This window comes from Enhydra lutris, unplaced genomic scaffold, assembly GCF_002288905.1.
Source record: "Enhydra lutris kenyoni isolate GAN:26980312 unplaced genomic scaffold, ASM228890v2 scaffoldscaffold30, whole genome shotgun sequence".
Taxonomy (NCBI): Eukaryota; Metazoa; Chordata; class Mammalia; order Carnivora; family Mustelidae; genus Enhydra; species Enhydra lutris.
Window position 1 is genome coordinate 18814824 of NW_019154114.1, and position 13335 is coordinate 18828158.

At 48.2% G+C, this 13335-nt stretch overlaps 1 protein-coding gene across 1 annotated transcript in view; it reads left to right on the forward strand.

The window, feature by feature from the left end:
• Nucleotides 1-13335, forward strand: part of LOC111152789 (ubiquitin specific peptidase 10) — a 71224-nt gene that overhangs the window by 42537 nt on the left and 15352 nt on the right. The window contains exons 4-7 of the mRNA XM_022511427.1: nt 561-1601; nt 11932-12023; nt 12556-12665; nt 13085-13140. Coding sequence (XP_022367135.1) covers nt 561-1601; nt 11932-12023; nt 12556-12665; nt 13085-13140 — 1299 coding nt within the window. The remainder of the gene's footprint in view (nt 1-560; nt 1602-11931; nt 12024-12555; nt 12666-13084; nt 13141-13335) is intronic.

The window sequence follows — 13335 nt, forward strand, 5'->3', positions numbered from 1 at the left end:
GGAGGTCAGAGGATGGCGGATTCGAGAGTGCTGCCTCCGAGGAGCACCTCTGCAGAGAGCGTGGATTCTGGACGTAGCGCAGACTTTCCGAATCACTAAATTACACTAATTAGGGAAGCCATAAATATAGTAATGACTTTAAATCCCTAAGTTAGTCGTCATGGTTTTCTTTTTAAGTTGTCCAAGATACCTGTACCGTAGCCAGTAAAGTTAGATTTCATTGAGGAGTGTTTGTAGACAGGCAGAATATTATTTGCTTTTTATTATAATTTCATTTGAATTTCTACTTTCTGAACATCTCCCTTAGCTACCCTGAGAGTGGAAAACGAATACGGGCTTCTGGTTTTTGTAGCTCTAAAATTAAATAAGGTTTTATAGTCACTACTTATTTTTGGCTAATTATTTGTCACAGAAATGAAATGTCATAGCTGTGTTAATTAGAAGACAGCTTTAAGGGTTTGGTTTCAAAAAGGAAAGGATTAATTATAGAGACTTTTATAGTTTGTGTAACTGTGCTCTTAACTGATGCCGTATTTACTGATTGTTCTCTTTCTAAACAGGACAAGAATATCAGAGAATTGAGTTTGGCGTTAATGAAGTGATTGAGCCCAGTGACGCTTTGCCGAGAGCCCCCAGCTACAGTATTTCCAGCACACTGAATCCTCAGGCCCCTGAGTTTATTCTCAGCTGCACAACTTCCAAAAAGACCCCTGATGACCCCGATAAAGAAGCGACCTATGGCGCCGTGGACTGCCAGTACCCAGGCTCTGCTCTTGCCCTGGATGGCAGTTCGGGCGCGGAGGTGGAGGTTTTAGAAAGCGATGGTGTCGCGGGTGGTCTTGGACAAAGGGAGCGTAAAAAGAAGAAAAAACGTCCCCCAGGATATTACAGTTACTTGAAAGATGGTGGTGAGGGTGGTCTTCCCACGGAAGCCCTTGTCAATGGCCACGCCAATCCAGCAGTCCCACACAGCGTAGGCTCAGAGGATGCGGAGTTTGTGGGCGATGTGCCCCTATCGGGGACACCCAGGACTTGTGACAGCCCTCAGGATTCCACGGACTTCGTCAGTGACGCTGTGCCCGGTGGGCCTTTCCCCGGAGCCCTCGATGGCGATGCCAGGACTGCAGGGCAGCCCGAGGGCTGCCATGGGGCTGACTTGGAACAGTCCTGCCTCTCTGCGGAGGCTGGCAGGGACAGCCTGTTGAGGACAGCGGTGGCTCAGCCTTACATGGGAACTCATACTACTGAAAACCTTGGAGTTGCTAATGGACAAATACTTGAATCCTCCGGTGAGGGCTCAGCTGCCAATGGAGCCGCGTTGCACACTGTGGAAAGCGTGGACTCGGGCCCCACTAAAGCCGAGAGCGCTTCCCCTGCCTCCGACGCCCCGGCCTCTGCGGCGGGCACCGCTCCCACGAGCCAGCCTAAGTCATGGGCCAGTCTTTTTCATGATTCTAAGCCCTCTTCCTCCTCACCCGTGGCTTCTGTGGAAACTAAGTATTCCCCTCCTGCCACATCTCCCCTGGTCTCTGAAAAACAGATTGAAGTCAAAGAAGGGCTCGTTCCAGTTTCAGAGGATCCCGTAGCCATAAAGATCGCAGGTATAGTTCAAAAGATTGAGGTTGGAAGTGAAGATGGGAGCAGAGCTCTGCCCCTGTTGAATAAGCTTGAGGCTGTCTGGGCTGAGAAACTGTGTGCTAGATTGTTCCCCAGAGCAGTAGTCGGTGACCAGTGTGTTAAGGGGGATTTCTCGGGAATGTCTGTGCCTTATATGCTCTCTGTCTAGAAGGAAATGGTGCTTAAGCACAGTGCGGGCGGGTTGGGGGTCGTACCTTCACGTGAGATGAGTGCTCCATGTCTGTCATCAGTCCTTCTCTGTTGACGGTGTGCATTTCCACGTCCTTGCCTTTTGATCCAGTCATCTGCTCCAGCCGGTGATGGAGTGCGCTCGTCCCACGCGCGTCACAGCTGCCCTGCACCTTTGCTACGTAATCCTTGACTTGGACTCCCTTGGCGCTGTTTCTTTTCTGTATTTCTTAGGGTGTAAGAAAGCATTTGGGTTTTTTCCCTTATTACTGCCTGTTTTGGATTGAGTCAATGGATTTTACTCAGCTGTAGTACACCAAGGTCAGCTCTTGACAGGAAAAGAAAAACTGCAACAATTTAGGTCAGAGTTGATGCTTTGTTCCGAGTGCTCAGGCTCACAAGTAGGATGGATTTCAGTAAAAACAGCTGCATGACGGGTTTTTTTTTTTTTTTTTAAGATTTTATTTATTTATTTGACAGACAGAGATCACAAGTAGGCAGAGAGGCAGGCAGAGGGAGAGGAGGAAGCAGGCTCCCTGCTGAGCAGAGAGCCCGGTGTGGGGCTCGATCCCAGGACCCTGGGATCATGACCTGAGCCGAAGGCAGAGGCTTTAACCCACTGAGCCACCCAGGCGCCTCTGCATGATGTTTTTAAGTTAAACTAGGAAGTCCGATACGCAGGGACTGCGTGCGTGTGTTCGTGTCTCGGGAGCCGGAGTCTGTCCGGTTTCATGCTGCCCGGAGGTCAGCAGGCAGCTCTGCAGAGTGTTGCCCCACTAGCCGAAGTAGAACCAGCTGTCCCAGTTAGACTTTTTGTGAAGCGCATGGGTGTAACATTTGGAAGTCGGGCAGTGTCTGTCCCCGGGACGAGGATCCGTTGCAGGAGCGAGCCGCGGAGTGCGCGGCCCTTTACGGATGGTCGCGGTTCCGTCCGCACGTCCTTCTGAACAGTCGTGGTGTCTCGAGTTCTCTCGAGATGAGGAGGTAATTGGCAGGCCAGTGATTCTGGGCTTCGTATGTACATGTATTTTCAAGTTAGATGATTTCTTTATTACAACTTCTGGAATGTATTGATTGTAAGAGAAAGCTGTCACATGATAAGACGATAGAAGCCTTTGTATAGATCAGTATGCTAAAATATTTTTAAAACTCTACATGAGAAATGCATCAGTGGGATGCTTTTAAAAATGTGCATGCTAAGTTCAAAGTAATGACAGCGCTATAATAATACTTCTGTTCCTAAAAACCTCCAATTTCTAGGAAAATTTCCCAATCTTTATTTAAAATAAGAAAAACTTCATTTTAAAAGTTTTGGAACATTTTGATCCTGTGACTTGAAATGTGTTTTGATACATAGTTTGCTATGTTGTACATTTGTTAAAATCTCACCTGCTCAGGTCTGCTGTTAACCCGAACTGCCGTGGAGGCTCCGGGCTCCTTGTATGAGCGGGGAGCGCGGTGCCGGACGCGGTCAGGTCTGTCCGAGTTGAGGCAGGGCCGCCCTAGCGGGGTTCCTTCCTTAATCGTAGTTTGATTAGACTTAGTCCGGTTGAGAAGATGTTTTCATCTTCTGAGGGAAAGTGTAGCTCTTTGTGAAATACGTGATTCTTTGAGCCTTTTTATGGAGCCTTAGACATCTGGAACGCGGCTGCCGACAGTTGGGAGCGGTGCTTCCTGTGAAACCACGCGCAGCGGCGCCAACACGAAATGCCTCTTGGGATCACACGCACTTAGGTAAAGTGGTGCTGCTTGGAAGTGTCCCCTTGGTCACACTCTCCTCTGTAGAGGTTTACTTTATAAAAATGATGAGCTGTATTCCGTTTGTTGTAAGTAAGACCCGCTACCGCAGACTTCCCTTGAATGGGCGTGCTTTTCACTGTAGGTCACTCGTTTTAAACCATGTTGAACCGTGTGACATTCTCGTTCCAATAAAAGAGCTCTTGATTGAGGTTGGTTATCCTAAAATTAGCATAAGCATCTAACTGGTTCTAACAAGAGAGTAATTTTTGCGTTTATTACGATATTTATTAGCTTGAGGGAAAGAGGGAGAAGGGAGCAGTTTAGACACCAGCTTATTCTGTTCTGAGTTCTTCGAATAATACCAATATCCACAGTTGATATATATATTTTTTTAAGCCCAGGCTCATTTATTTTGGATGCCCACATTTCTGGATTCTCTGCCCTGTCATTAAGTCTGTGCTTCATAAATGCCAACTGAGTTTTATATAACTACCAGTGAAATACAAATGAGGAAAAACCTACTGTAAACAAAGAATAAGAACACCATATAAGGCGTTTGGAATGGAAATACAGCAGCTCGTGATGAGTTGTGACTGTCGGTTGAGTGGGTTCTGCTTTCACCTGCTCGGTGTAGACTGGCAGCATTTTGTTCCAGTAGCTGTTCCTCTGAAGTGTCAGTCTGATCTGGGGAGTTGGAAGGGAGGAGCACTTGTCTGGGCGTGCTCAGTGCCTTGCCCAGCCCCGCAGGACGGTGGGCACCGACACAGAAACCCGCGTGGGCTCGCAGAGGGGTCCGGCTCTCAGCGAGTGGTTATTGTCAGTCTGAGAGGGAATATTTGGCACTTTTCAGTAGGAACAGCTGAACTAGGAGGTGTGAACAAGAAACTTGAAATCTCAGTAGCTTGTATTTGAAAGTGGTTGCAAAATACCAAATTTGTCCATGTTCAGGAGTAAGTTTGACAAACACAAGTAGCACAGGGATTGGCGACGCCCGCAGCTGGGGGAGCGCCCGTGGTCTTCATGGTGACGCGTATATCCTTGTGATGAGCCTTTACTTTTTCCTGGTTTTCACTAAGAAACACTTGTCATATCCCAAACCTAAATTGTATCAAATGCTTTCAAATCACAAATAGAGCTATTTTGTATTTTATCTTTTGGTTTTAAAATCTTATATCAATGTCTTTTGTTTTAAAAGAGTGGAAGTAATGGTGGGCCAGGGCTGAAGACCTACATGAAATGAATTAGAATTCCAGTGGAAAGAGGAGGAAGTAAACTGAGGTCTTTGACGGCTCTAAAAAAATCTTCGTGAGGAAATCGAACCACCTAGTCATGCCACTTATTATGAGTTTTAGTCAAAACCTACTGAATATGTGATTCTGCATAGTAGTTACATACCTAAGGTTTGTTCCAGAAGAGCGGCAGAATCATGACAAGTCGGGTCTGCTCAGAAAAATGAGTTCCTGTGTCCGCATTTATTTTAAATGTAAACAAATACATACCTTGTGATTGATCATTTTTTGGGTGGCTTATAAATTATATTTATACTTACCTCTTCCTTGGGAAATGATTTCTTAAATATTTTGCATTTCCTTTTCAAATTGTCCAAAATAGCGAAGGTTGTGATGATCTAGCATGCCTTCCGCTGCAGAGGTATGGCACCTGCTTGTAGGATCCCTCCCTGCCTGTGGGTGGAGAGTTTCCGTATCCGTACGCCTATGTTCTTGTTGGTATTTATGATGTGTCTCTCTTCTAGGACTGAATCGAGAGCCCTCTACCTGTAAAGCGTGTGTTTATCCGCAGCCAATGGACAGTGGTACATTTTGGTCACTTTGCTGTCCTCCAGCTGATTAGGTAACCAAGCTAGCTAGGACGTGTTCTTCCAAAGTGATGTAACAAAGAAAACGAAAACACTTGCAGGATGTGCTGGGTAGTTGAGGAAGAGGACCAGATACTAGGTCAGTGGCATCAGAATGTTGATTACAGGCCACTTACTGGGCCTTAAGAATCAAGGAGAGTTCCTACTTTGTATTTTGATAGAACTTAAGTGGTGACATGACCTCTACATCCTAGTTTTAGTGAAACAAAATTTGATGCACAAAGTACATGTAAAAATAATCCTATCTTATATTGACTTAAAAGTTTACAATGCAAGTGTTGCCACTGAGTTTGTACATCATTTCTTTGGAATGATTTGTGGCAACATATGTGAGCTACTGTGTATGTCTTGAAATACGAGAAAGGCTGTTAACCACTCAGTTTTTCTGTACGTCAGCAGATTTCATGAGAAAGTTGAATTTTAGTTTAGCCACCTAATGTTTAAACTGTAAAAAAGTGAAGACACCAGCTTCAGTTTTCTGCTGTTTATGTGATATGGAGTCATTCTGGCCTTCTGGGCCGTTCTAGTTACATTGTTCTGGGCGGCCACACCAGCCCTGTGAGAAGGGTGGGTCGACGAGGCCGTCCTCCGCAAGGCTGCTGTGCCAGTGAGTCTGCACAGTGAATTACATGGTGATAAGGAATTGGAAAGAAGGCCTTTGGACGAGAAGTTAGTTACTACCGTCAGCTTCTGACCATTTGCTCTAAAAGAAGGTGAGGTAGAGAACCAGCAGTGATGTCTTTGCAGCACGGGTCAGTCTTCGAGCTTCAGGCTCCGAAGCACCCTGCCTTCTGTCCTTTGGCACCGCTCGCCTGGCCTTGATTCTTCTGGCCTCGGTAAGTACAGTGCTTGTTGGACTTCAGGGTCGGGGTCCAGTAGTGTATGGAACTGGAGCCAGGAGTGGTACCAGAACACTGAAAGCACTTCATCATGCTGGCGTGTCGCAAGTCCACAATAATTGAGTTGTAGCAGCAGGATTCGGTAATAGTGACAGGGACAGTGGACAAGAACTAGGATTGTGTGTGTGTGTGTGTGTGTGTGTGTGTGTGTGTGTGTATTTCGCTGGGCGGCAGCCGAGCAGGAGCTCACTGACTTTGTCAGTGTTGGTGTCTGGCTCAGTTTATGGTTATTGAAATTCTTGAGTGGGGAAAGGCCCAATATATACTATGTTACAAAACCAAAACTTGACATTGTTTGGATATTTGGTGTTTTTTTAAAGATTTTATTTATTTATTTGACAGGCAGAGATCACAAGCAGACAGAGAGGCAGAGGCAGAGAGAGAGGGGGAAGCAGGCTCCCCGCTGAGCAGAGAGCCCGATGCGGGGCTCGATCCCAGGACCCTGGGATCATGACCTGAGCTGAAGGCAGAGGCTTTAACCCCCTGAGCCATGCAGGCGCCCCTGGATATTTGTTTCTTAAGAGAACATCGTAGATAAGATGTTTAATTTTTTACATGCTTTCATATCTTTTGAAATGGAACTCTATATATTCACAAAATGTTCAATACTTAATTTTAAGCAATTTAACTTCTTAGAGTACTGAAAATTGTTGGTTCACTTAAAGTTTTCCATAAATTTCCTTTCTCTTCCTTTTCCCATCTACATCAGTTTTTTTTCCCCCTTGTTTTATTTATTTATTTTAGAGAGAGGGAGTGGGTGTAGAGGGAGCGGGCTGGGGGGGGTGTCCTCAAGCACGCTCAGGTCCTGAGCGTGGAGCCCAAGGTGGGATTTGATGTGGGGCTCGATCCCAGGACCTTGTGATCACGACCTGAGCTGAAATCAAGAGCACGATGCTTAACCGACTGAGCCACCCAGGCGCCCCAGTTTTTTATTTTCTGGTAAGGATAATCGGAGCCTGTGATGTGCTGGCTGTCCTGCTGGGTGTTCTCTACACTCCTGTTACAGGATTGGTGTCTTCACTGCAGCCGTGCCTGGTGCGGCTCGTCAGCTCTGTTATAGGGAGGGGTGAGGTCTTCCGTTTCAGTTGCAAAATGAAGTGGCAGAGCCAGGCTTTGACCCTGGTTGTCTGGTTTGTCTTCCTGGGTTCTTGTCTCCTTCACGGGGACACCTGCAGGCTTAGTGAACGTGTGATAGAATGACCTTCAGAGTCCGCTGGGTCATTTCTGATAAGCACGAATGGAGTCATTTACCATAACCAAGACCTTTAGTCTCCAGATGTTTAAGGCACCCGCTGTACTCTTAGTAAGTACTTCGTGTGGGCCACCCGCTATCTCGGTCAGTGAGTTGTGATAGCTTTGTCGTAAGTGTTGTCTAGAGAATAAGATAGGGCAGTTACAGATGTCTTCTCCTAGTAGCAGAAAGAGCAGTCATCACTTGCAGAGGGGATTGGGGGACAGTAGGAGATGTGCTGGAACCTGGGGACGGCAGGATGAGGTTGGGGCAGCGAAGGCCTGGAAGTTATGTTACCTGGCGAGGGAGGACTCAGCAGAGTAGTGAGCACTGTGAGGGAGTCATCTGGAAGGAGCTGCACACCTCTGATACAAGGTGGCGTCCGCGGTGCCTGCTGCCACAGAGAAGGGCCGGGGCCTGCTCTGGGTGCCTTCAGGGAAGGCTGCTTCCATTCCAGGCTGTCTTTGAGAGTAGTGTTTAGGCTCACTGGAAGGCACGAACGACAGAGTGATACTCTTATTTTAGCTTATGTAAAACTTGCCAGTGGAGAGAAAGGTTTTCTAGAACAGCAGCATAACGATTAAGGAAAATCTAGATCGTTCACTCTTTTTTCTCAGTATAGACGGGTCTATAAAGCTACTAACCTTCAAATTTATACCAGAGACTTTTCCCCCCAAAGATTTAGGTATTTCAGAGAGGGAGAGAGTGGACAGAGGGAGGAGCAGAGGGGAAGAGAAAATCTCAAGCAGACTCCCCATCGAGCAAGGAGCCGGAAGTGGGGCTTGGTCCCCGGGACCCTGAGATGGCGACCAGAGGTCAAGTCAAGGCTTGGCCTCTGCTCCGGTGCAGCCCCGGCTGCCCCGTACCGGAGCCTCTTTGGAAGAATGTTAAAGGCTTGAGGCCGGTTCAGTAATTCTCTGATAAACGTCCTGGTGTCATTTTGTTCCACATAATGTGTCCGAGGTTTGCCGTGTCCCTGTAGTGCACGGATGGCTGTCCGGAACTTGAAGCTGTTACGTGCAGTTACGGAGCACACCGCTAGGTGATGCTCAGAGCCGTGAGTTAACATTGTAGAAGCCAAACGGCAAAACTGCCGTTTTCCTGCCTGTTCCCTGAAATAAGTGAACCAGAAGCGATGGCCAGAAGCTGACATTGCTTCAAGGGAAGGGTTGATGTAGAAACTGAAGGTTTCTGTCCAGCCAGTACACCCTGCTTTCCAGATGAGTGGTGGGCGGAAGTCCACTACCGGCCACTTTGAAATTGGACTCGCTCTCCGCGTCCCTAGGCTTGAGCGTGTCACCCTGCAGCCAGGCGCTTGCTCTGGGCACGAGGCTCAGCAGCAAAGGGAAGAGGTGCCTTCCCTTGAGGAGCGTCAAGTACTTCGTTCTTGATCTTTTTGCACCTGTTTCCCTCTCGAGAGTGGCGTTGGCCTTGTCATAAGTTCCTTTTTTTAAAATTTCGTAAGATATTAATTAAAAGCACTTTTGACCAGCTATAAACATGCTTTTGAATCTGTTGAGAGTTAACGTGGGAGGGAAGTTTCAGATGTTCTATTTCAGTCCCTGGTCATTTTCTTTCCATTTTCCTTCAGTGTCTGTACTAACAGGGATTACTGTCACTAAGCTACTCCCTGCCGCCCGCTCCCCCTGACCTCTGCCCCTACCCTCACCCTAGAAGATGCTGCCTGTGTCCTTATTATCAGAGGAAACTGAGGTTCCTGTACCTTGTCTTTCCCCACCATAAACCGGAGAGTCTGCCCTTCCTAGGTGCCCCCCCCCCGCCCCGCACGCTGGTAGCCTCTCAGTGACCCCATCGGTCTCAGTTGGGCTTCAGGCAGCGTCTCCACTGTCCACTTCCCTCTTTGGAGCCCTGGAACCTGCTTTTCACCTCCACAGCGAACTCAAACTGCCTGCCTCGTGGAGGGCGCTGCGCGCTCTTCCTGGCTGGTGCTTAGGACGCCGCTCCCGAAACATCACTCCTCTTGAGGGCACAGCGCCAGCCCCGAGCTTCGGGCCCGTGTGTGTGTGCGCGTGTGCATGCGTGTGCGCAGATCTGTTGCTTGCCTGTCTGTGGGTGTAAGTACACTGTGGACTGGTGTAGTCTGGGTACCTCTTACCAGCGCCTCTGAACTAAACTTTGATCACATCACTGTACGAAGCAAAAAGAAACCCACCCCTCCGGGCGGAAGGCGCCATCCCCAGCCAGGGCCCTTGCCGTGTCAGCTGCTGTTTGCTATCATTGGCCCCTGGCCCCTCACGGTGTCTCCTGGTGTCTCCGGTCTGTGGATTGAGCTGAGCATCCCCTCCACTGGTCCCCCTTCAGCTTAGCCCGCACTGGCTTTCCCCTTGTTCAGTGTCCAGAAGCTTTCCTGCCGCAGGGCCACCTCCTAGTCACCCCTGGGCTTCCAGTACCTGGCGCCCAGGCTGGGCTTTTCGAACCACAGCGGGTCATTGAACAGAGGCCCTTGTGGCAGGAGAGCAGTTGATTTTGAGTCTCAGGGTTCTGTAAAGACTTAGTATGGCTGTTGGTGGGTAGAACGTGCTATGGCAGAGAGCCACGGGGCCGCGCCAGAGTATCCATTTGGGATTGATGCTTATTTGAAAATGCGCAGATTTTATTTTTGTGGAGTAATTATTTCAAAATAATTGCCAGTCTGTGGCACACGCTGGAGAGTATGGGCTGTTGTGAAAACATGCATCAGAGACAAATGGACAGCTCCATTGTCCATGGGTGGTCTCAAGCCCGTGGGGTAAGTTAGCACAGGAACCTTTGAGTGAAAGGTTTGTAGAGCGGAGCCCCTGGCTCATGTCTGCTCAGGGACACAGCCTGTACCAGGTCCCTAACCCTCTGGACCTCTGTGTTCTCACGTGTAGAGTGAGGAGGAGGATAACCGTGTCTCCTTGCTAGGGTTGTGGGACGATTATGAACAGTGCAGCTGAGGCCCCCAGCACAGTGTCCACCGCGCCCGGCACTGTCTGTGCTGGGGGCCCTCCTGTGGTGCTCGTGGTTCAGGTCTAACTACATGGACCTCACTGAAGCCGGTGCTGTGCCCGTAGTAGGAGGGAGACAAGAGCTTTGTAAGCCCAGACTAATTGAATAGATCCCACCGGGGTTTCTTGAGCCTGTAGTGCTTTACTTTTTATAAATGGGAAAGTTACTCTGTGTGCTTCCTCAGAGGAAGGCTGGCATTTACTCTCAGTGGAGAGAGAGGGAGTGTGTGTGTGTGTGTCTGTGTGTGTGTGTGTGTATGTATATGCTGGTGTGGACGTTAGAATTTTGCAAATTAAATTCTTCAGTTAACGCTTAAGTCTGAGACCTCCCGGTCCAACTGCATTTTAGAATTGAAAAGCTGCTTTTGTTTGAGTGATGCCTTGGATGGATGTTGGCGGCAGATGTACACGTACTGCTTTTCTGGTACACAACCTAAAAGTGAAGGGAGGCAGTGTGCAGTGGCCACAGATCACGGACTTCAGGCCCCAGCTGCACTGCGCAGCTCCTGAGTGCTCACAGGCAAGCTAGGTGATGTTTCCTTGCTGGCGAAAGGGGGATCGTGGTGTTCTCCTGGATGGGTGAGGGTCAAGTGCGGCTGTTAACAAGTGTAAGTTGTAAAGCACTGAGCGTAGAAGGTTTCCATAACTTACAGCTGTCATTGGTACAAGATTCTTAATGGGACATGGGGAGACTTTGTCTTGTTTTAAAGCATTTCTGGGAAAAAAAAAACTGAAAGCATTTAATGAAGTGTTAAAGCATTATATGAAGGTGGCATTCACATCTGTCCGAAGGCTGTAGAAAAGAGGGATGTCAGAGAATGAAACGGAGCATAATGTGTTTCTGAATGGAGTAAGGGCGTTCTGGCACCCAAAACATTCCAGAAATTGGAATTCTAATGAAAAATACAGTTTAGTTATTACGAGACAGTCGTCCTGGAAAGGAGTATCGTCCCTCACTGAACAGTGGATCACCCACTGTGGTGCCTTGGGGGCCCTCGTAGGTGCTGGGGTCCACCTGCCGGCTGAGGCTTGGGTTCGGCCTGTGGGCTCCTCCGTAGCGGTGTTAGCAAGGCCTGCCTCGGCCTGGGGTGTGGGGGAGAAGCCGGGTCTCTCGGGTCTCTGTCACCTCTGTCACCGTGTACCTCAGCCTCTTCTGCTACTTGTTAAATGAGTTGTGTTCCCGGGTTCCGTTCCCACAGAAAGATGAACGAATGTTGGTATTCCCTGGGGGGAGATACTCAAAGAACTGTTTGACCCTCACCTGGCGTACGTGGCGTGGGACAGCACACAGCTCCCACGCGGCTCTAACACTCGCCAGCCATCGAGCGTTTACTCCATGTGTTCACTCGATGTCACTAACCTCTTCAATGTGCTTCTTCACTCTTTCAGAGTTACTGGAGAATGTAACCCTGATACATAAGCCAGTGTCATTGCAACCCCGTGGGCTGATCAATAAAGGAAACTGGTGCTACATTAATGCCGTATCCTTCTCAAGTGCTGTCCCTGGGGCCGGCCGGCTGGCCGCGCCCGGCTCTCCCCCGCGCCTTTGCTCCGTGTGGCTGCCGCGGGGCCTCTCCCCGAAAGTTTGAGTCCAAAGACTTGGTTCCTTGCTTAGTCTGCCTACCTTGCTTATAAAGTTATTCCTGACCCCCCCAAAAGATGATTTGTTTACTGCTGAGTGACAGAATTAGGCGACTCTGATTTTCACTAGCGTGGTCCCGACTGAGGGGGCAGCGTGTCCACTTACAATCAGAAATGTTGTTTTAATTGATTTATCTTGGTCGAATCAAGTTTTGTATGTAAATGCTGATTGCAGAGTAATCCCTTCCATGGAAATCCCAAGGCGGTCATCCTCATGGTCATTCGGCGTGTCCCTTTTTATGTTCACGTGTGTAAGTTTGCAGCCAGCGCCTTTGGCTGACTCAGTGCTACATGCTTTGGGTGAGATGCACCTTTCAGAAATCTGGAGTGTCTGTTGCATTTCCTTTACACTTCCTTACTGCCGGTACTCAGACACTGCAGGCGCTGGTTGCTTGCCCTCCGATGTACCACCTGATGAAGTTCATTCCTCTCTATTCAAAAGTGCAAAGGCCTTGTACGTCGACACCCATGATAGATAGCTTGTAAGTAAGGTGCTGACACATGTGTCAAGGGCTGGGGTTTTTGCCTCTGGTAATTCGAATTCAAATAGTTTAGCAGGTTCTTAATTTCTTGCAAATGAATCCTGTGATTTTATTATTATTATTTTTAAATGTACTGTTCATGTTTTTATGTGGAAGTTAACCATCAAGGGAACTGGAGCCTTGTTTTTCTGTGTTCCTCAGATGTTACCCAAGTGTGGTGTTTACCATTGTATGTTACGTGAAATAGACAAAGACCTTACAGAGAAAAGACCGAAGAACTCACCAGCGATTATAGCATTGGTTACTTAGTATTTGCCATCTTCATACTAAAATGTTCTGCTTAGCCATTGAGGCTCTTTAGTAAAAGTATGTCTTTTTAAAAAAAATGTACTAAACTTTTGTTTCCCCCGTGTTTATAGTGTTCGGCTAATGAATGAGTTTACTAATATGCCAGTACCTCCAAAACCCAGACAAGGTGAGTAAAAATGAGGTCTTCTGATGCCCATTACATACAGACAGTTAGGAGGCCTGATGACTGAATGTCATAAATTCAGTCTTGCTGGAAAGCAAGTGTATCTAAAATGCAGGCTGCTACACCTGTGCTCTTCTGGGCACCGTGCGAGGGCGGAGGGGGTCCGAGGGGGTCCGATGCTGCTGCCCTTGAGCATTC